This window comes from Vigna angularis, chromosome 4 (genome assembly GCF_016808095.1).
Source record: "Vigna angularis cultivar LongXiaoDou No.4 chromosome 4, ASM1680809v1, whole genome shotgun sequence".
In the NCBI taxonomy this organism is placed as follows: domain Eukaryota; kingdom Viridiplantae; phylum Streptophyta; class Magnoliopsida; order Fabales; family Fabaceae; genus Vigna; species Vigna angularis.
In genome coordinates this window covers 15,057,898-15,064,412 of record NC_068973.1, presented here as the reverse complement: position 1 = coordinate 15,064,412, position 6,515 = coordinate 15,057,898, and the positions used below count along the sequence as shown (strand labels likewise).

The 6,515-nt window shown below is 39.9% G+C and overlaps 1 protein-coding gene across 1 annotated transcript; it reads right to left on the bottom strand.

The window, feature by feature from the left end:
• Window positions 1-901: 901 nt before the first annotated feature.
• LOC128196207 (two-component response regulator ARR6-like) lies at window positions 902-4,205 on the bottom strand (the record flags this gene model as incomplete). The annotated part of the gene is given in 6 exon segments (XM_052876442.1): window positions 902-976; window positions 1,088-1,109; window positions 1,111-1,163; window positions 3,802-3,878; window positions 4,065-4,082; window positions 4,085-4,205. Coding segments are annotated over 6 exon segments (366 nt in total), but the record flags the coding sequence as incomplete, so codon positions are not given.
• Between the last annotated feature and the right edge of the window lie 2,310 nt (window positions 4,206-6,515).

Below are 6,515 nucleotides of genomic sequence, written 5' to 3'. Positions count from 1 at the left end.
AGCAGGTTCATGTGCCAACCAAGGAAAAGTCATATGGACTCTACCAAGCGTATTCTCAGATATGTCAAAGGCACCACTGGCTATGGAATATTGTTTCCCTTTGGAAACCAGGAAAGCTGTTTGAAGATCACAGGTTTTTGTGATTCTGACTATGGTGGTGACACTGTTGAGAGGAGAAGTACTTCCGGGTTCATATACTTCATTAATGGAGCACCCATCTCATGGTCATCCAAGAAGCAAACGGTCGTTGCTCTGTCCAACTGCGAAGCCGAGTATGTCGCAGGTTGCTATGCAGCATGCCAAGGAGTTTGGCTTGAAGAATTATTGTCTGAACTGAGAATTGTTTTGGAGGAACCTGTGGAGCTGAGAATGGACAATACTTCGGCCATAAACCTTGCCAGGAATCCTGTCAGTCACGGGAGGAGCAAACACATTGAAGTGAAATTTCACTTCTTACGTGATGTTGTTAACAAGGAAAGGATCAAGTTGACATACTGCAAGACTTTGGAACAATTGGCAGATCTATGTACCAAGTCTTTAGCCATTGATAAGTTCGTGAATATGCGATCAAAAATTGGAATGGTGTCCTTCGAGAATTTGAATTAAGGGAGAGTGTTAGCTGTTGTAATTCAAACCTCTTTCTGTTGTTATTAGTTTCTGTTTAGTCTGCATGCCTATATATTTCATGCAGACGTCTCTGTAAAACAATCTCTCTCATTTTGCTTTATTTTTTTTCTCTTTGCAAACCCTTTGTGTTGTGTCCTTCTACGTATGTTCCAATACAAACAACATCCAAAACATAAAAACCTTAACATTGTTGAAGAACTAATCCAGAAAAACAATGGCTTCTAGCTCCTAAACCATACTAGAAATGAAGATAATCCAGTTTAAATTGAAGAGCTCACCTATCAATTCGAGTCAAGATATTTTTAGAAGACATAACCACCACTGGAACCTCTCTAAACACAGATGATTCCTGGAGATATTAACATAGAGTTAAAAACCGAGGAGAAAATAGGAATAACCACAACCAACAAGAAATTAAAATTAAACCAAACAATCAACGAAGACCATTCTCATTCCTCACCTTTATCTTCTTGAGCAGTTCATCCTGTCATACCCGGCATGTAGTAGTCTATCATTATCAAATTAAACTTGACACACTGTGTAAGACCTCGGAAAATTAAACCGTAAGCCATCTGTCAAATCAAATTAATGCATCTAAGAACCCTGCTCAGTGCCATTAAAACGCACCCAAAACCCCTCTGCCACAACGCCAGGTGTCGAGAATGAAAGGTTCTGAAATCAGTAGTGGAAGACAAGTGTCAGCAAGATAACGGACGTTGGTTTTTAAACAAAAATGACTTTTCTGAAATCCTCGTCCCTCTCTGCATGCACTCATCTTCTCCAAAAATCCTGATCTTTCGAATTCTCCTCATTCTCTCTAGAACCATTTCATCTTCTCTCTACTGTAACTCACCACCCTCTTCTCCGATCAACTTTCAGAAACCGTAGGAGCGTTCTCTGAGTTATAAGCTTCAATCTGAACCGAATAGATCCAAGTTCTGAAACCGGTAAGTCTCTTAACTCTAGATGCTCGTTTCTGAGTTACATGCAAACCAAGATTCGGCTGCATGCAAGGGTATAAGCTAAATTCTTCTGCGTTTTCTTTTGGTTAGATTTAGTTGGAGAACTTAAGAAAAACGTTGAGGGTAGAAAGCCATAGTTGGACGAGTCAAAATCACACTCTTAGGACGTTCACTACTGATCCAGGTAAGGGAAGCTTATTTAATTTAATTGATACTTGTATGTTGTATGAACGTCCGATCTTGACTAAGTGTATGAGATATATGCTGATTGAGTATACATGAACGATCACTGTTGTACTGAATGAATAGGGTCTATGTTGGTTGAAATGTATGTTTATGGTTGATACGTATGAATATGAGATGAGTTATCACTTTGAAGTATGAATGATTAATGTGAATCATATAAAGTTTGTAAATTGATATGAAGTTATAAAGTATGAACTGATATGTTGAAACTTGATATTTGAAATAGACGAAAATCTGAAAGATGAAATCCTCACTATGATAAAATACGTTCGTCATCGTACGGTCTTATACCGTTCGGTTTTCTAGTAAAATGCTTAAAAAGGAATTCTTTCATTTGGAAAGAGTTCTGATTGAAAACGAGCGTCCTCCTATGGAATACTATGTTTCAGCGTTCGGCTCAGCCTAGTGGTACCCGTATATCTTAAATTAAGTGAAGTTATATATATTATACCCTTATACTTTAAAATTAGTAACGCTCGGTCTCATACCAAGCGTTCGTCATAAGTAGCGCTTAGTCTTATACTAAGCGTTCGTCCTAATTGATGCTCGGTCGTATACCTAGCGTTCGTCCTAATGAGCTCTCGGTCTTATATTAAGCGTTCGTCCTAATTGGTGCCCGTTCATCTACCTAGCGTTCGTCTTAAGTAGTGCTCGGCCTTATACCAAGCGCTCGTATTATTGTATACCTCACTTGATAAAATAGCGTTCGTTCAATTATAATAATATTTTCCTTTCCTCACGTTCGTTCATTTACTGGCAACGGATTTTCGTATGTGTATTACTCCAAAGATAGTTCTAAATATTTTTGGTTCTTCTCTTTACATTGGATCCATTCTAAGGTCTCCATAATGAAATTTCTTTATGTACTAGTGTAAACTCAACGAGTCAGTTCATTTAACTGACTGCATAGAAATTAACGTCCGTTACAGATTTCTTATTTCATTCAGTCTATTTTCTTACTGTTCGTCCTCGTTCTTGAGAGAGATGAACGTTCGTTATTTTATGCCTTTAAAACTAAAGATGAAAATGATGATAAATTATAAGATCTTGAAGTGTGAACACTATATTGAGTGATTATACGATTATGGATTTTGGACGAGCGTTCCAGGGAGGAACGGCTCATATATTGAATATTGGATTTGGTAAAGTATGACTGTGGTTATGCTAATGTTGGCAGTCCATCCTGATGTTCCGTGAGTACTCATCCTCACGTAGAGGGGGTAGGTCATGTGTGGGAACTGCAGGAGGTTCTATTCCTTAGGGGTACTTTGGATAAGACTAACCTCGAGTGGCAGCTGTTGAGTGTATTCCAGTTACTACACCACTCGGGTGCAAGGACGCCTGTAGCTACACAAATTCATACAGTCCGGACGGTCTGTCTAGTTATATATTTCTTATGATGTTATATGTTAAGTTACATGTTGTGTGTGAATTGAAATGTTAAATGTATATGTTGATGTATGAATTAAATTACATAAGCTTACCCTTTCGTTTTCCTTGTGTTGTCTATTGTCTATGTACGTTCGTCCTGTCGTTGCAATGATCATCCATATGAATGTGAGCAGAAGGCGAGGCCACTCTGGAAGATATTATTGAAAAAAAAAATCTGGTTGAAGTGGAAGTTAAAGCCGAGCCTTAAAACGCTCGTTCATATTAGAAGTTTAAATGTTAGCTTTTATTTTGACGTTCGGTTAAATGTTTTTATAAAGCCGTTCCTTCTAAACCTTCATTGTTTCCGCATTGTGTATTTTAATTCTGTACTTTAAGCCGTTCGATTTTTGAACCTCGTTATTTTAGTGTAAAGACTGCATTGTTTTATTGTTAAATGTAATTAATTCTGATTTATGGTTATTTATGTATTATGGGATGTTACACACTCTCACAACATTCATCAAACAACATAAGTACCACTCCTAAACACTACCAAAAAGAAGTCCTTTAAGAATTCAAAAAGCCAAATATGCACATCAAAACCAATGGAGCTCTTCTCTCCATCCAACCCCAGATACTGCAGAGCCCTGCTTCCACTTTTCACCACCGTCACTGCCAACACCCAGTTCAAATAACCATCAGAATACAAACGAATGCAAGAAAAAAAAACAACAAAAACTGATCCCAACACCGAAAAAGTCCAGTTAAAACACACTCTCTTCGAGATACTACTTATTTTTCACCGATCAGAGCAAAAAGCACACAAAGCCACCAAAATTCTCCGTCTTTAGTCCTTACCTTTGCAAGAAGAGATTTGAGCAACCTCTCAATAACCTTGCGGTCGACGTGGCTGTCATCAACGGCAAGGACGGACGTGGAGCTTCCCGGAACCCACTTCCGGCCTGAAAACAACGCTGGCGGCAGCAATCTTGGATTGAATTAAGAAGAAAAAAGGAGGAAGAGATGATTTAAGAAAAAGAATGGGCAGAAGAAAGGTATAGTATAAAATAAAGGTAAGAAGAAAGAGAGAGAGGGTAATGGTTTATATTGAATGGTGGAGAGGTAGGAGAAAAGAAAGGGTTGTGAAGAAAAATAATAATAATAATAATAATAATAATAAGGTTTAATCCTTTTCGACATCCCTATTTATGTACGAATGTCTCAATTGGGTCCTCGTTTTCTAAAGTGTATCAAAATGGTCCCTAATTTTGAAAATTGATATCAATTGAGTCCTTTCCGTTAAGTTGGCTGAACGGCGTTAAAAAAATTGATGAGTGGATACTGAGATGACGAACGAACGCTCGTCCACCAGCGAACGAACGCTCGTCCATCAGCGAACGAACGCTCGTCCATCAGCGAACGAACGCTCGTCCATCAGCGAACGAACGCTCGTCGACCACCGAACGAACGGTCGTCCAGTGTGGAACGAACGGTCGTCCAGCAGTAAGAGGTCGACGAGCGTTCGTTCTCTGGTGGACGAGCGTTCGTTCGCTGGTGGACGAGCGTTCGTTCGCTGGTGGACGAGCGTTCGTTCGTCATCTCAGCATCCACTCATCAATTTTTTTAACGTCGTCCAGCCAACTTAACGGAAAGGACTCAATTGATATCAATTTTCAAAATTAGGGACCATTTTGATACACTTTAAAAAACGAGGACCCAATTGAGACATTCGTACATAAATAGGGATGTCGAAAAGGATTAAACCTAATAATAATAATAAAAATGAGAAAATGAAAAGGAGTTTCGGAGGATCCAAATCTGAGAGATCTTGTTTGTTGTTTTTTGGAAATGAAGCAGGGAGGATTATCCCATTGCAGTTGTCGCTTCTCTTGTCACAATCATACTTTTATGGAAAATGATACTCGAACAACCAAATTTGACAACATTTCGACACAGCACACGTGTCAGCGTTTGAGAGGGCCACGTTTTAAATGAAAAAAGCTGCTGCAATCTGAGGAAATCTGATCAAACCTGCTTCAAATGTGACGTGGCGAGGACGGGCACGGGCAGTTTAAAACCCTTTTGAAGAAAAACCAACTCCTCACTGCTTTCTAGGAGTTCCCGACACTGAAACACATTCCCTGATCTGTTTTGTCTTCTCTTCTTTTCCTTTTTTTTTTTCGACAACTTTCCAGGAATTCGGAGACATATTCCTGATTCCAGATTTTTTTTGTTTTTTTATTTATTTTTTTTTTTATTTCTATTTTTATATATTTTTATTATTTTTATTATTATATATTTTTTATTAAAACAAATAAAGTGTAACGAAATAAAAGACGCACGCCCCACTGTTGGACGAACGCCTCGAAAACACCAAACGCCTATGACGAGTACTAGAAAACATCTAGAACGGTCGTTCACTATGGACACGAAAAAACGTAACAAGACCGAACGTTTAATGGAGAATAAACTCATCAAGACCGAACGTTCAACTAACATAAGAAAATGACCGAACGCTATTTGCTGAACACCACAATAGGCCGAACGTTCAAAACCGAACGCTGGAGAAAATAAGCACAAATAGTACGAACGCTGAAGACAAATATCATGGAGACCGAACGTTCATCAAAACACTATGACCGAACGGTAAAGCTGCGGGGACGAACGGTCAAGCGTTTGAACTGAGAATAGCCGAACGTCCTAGCGGTTGAATGGACGAACGGTCGAATAAGGCAAAGGACGGACGGCTGAAGAGAAGGACGAGCGGTAGATGAGGAGGAACGAACCGGACGAGCGGAACGATCGTAATCAAAACTTACTGTTTGGCCGATCGTTCAAAACCGAACGCCGGACGAGCGGTAGATGAGGAGGAGCGTCCTCAGACCATTTTAAAACACAGCACCGCCTATGTCGAACGGTAACACTATGAGACCAAACGTTCAGTTTGAGAATAAACATCCGAACGTTCAATCTGCGAGGACGCACGGTCGAACGCTTGGCTGGCAGAACGGTATCCGGCTAGGACTCGTTCTCTCTCTCGCTCGTGCACCCTTTTCTCCAACTCTCTCGTCTTCGCGCCGCTTCTCTCTCTGTCGCTCGTGCACCCTTTTCTCCAAACGTTTTGGTTGTTCGCGCCGCTTCTCTCTCTACGAAGTGATAAAATAAAATTCAAATTTGAAACGCACACCCTAAACTGCCCGTGCCCGTCCTCGCCACGTCACATTTGAAGTAGGTTTGATCAGATTTCCTCAGATTGCAGCAGCTTTTTTCATTTAAAACGTGACCCTCTCAAACGCTGACACGTGTGCT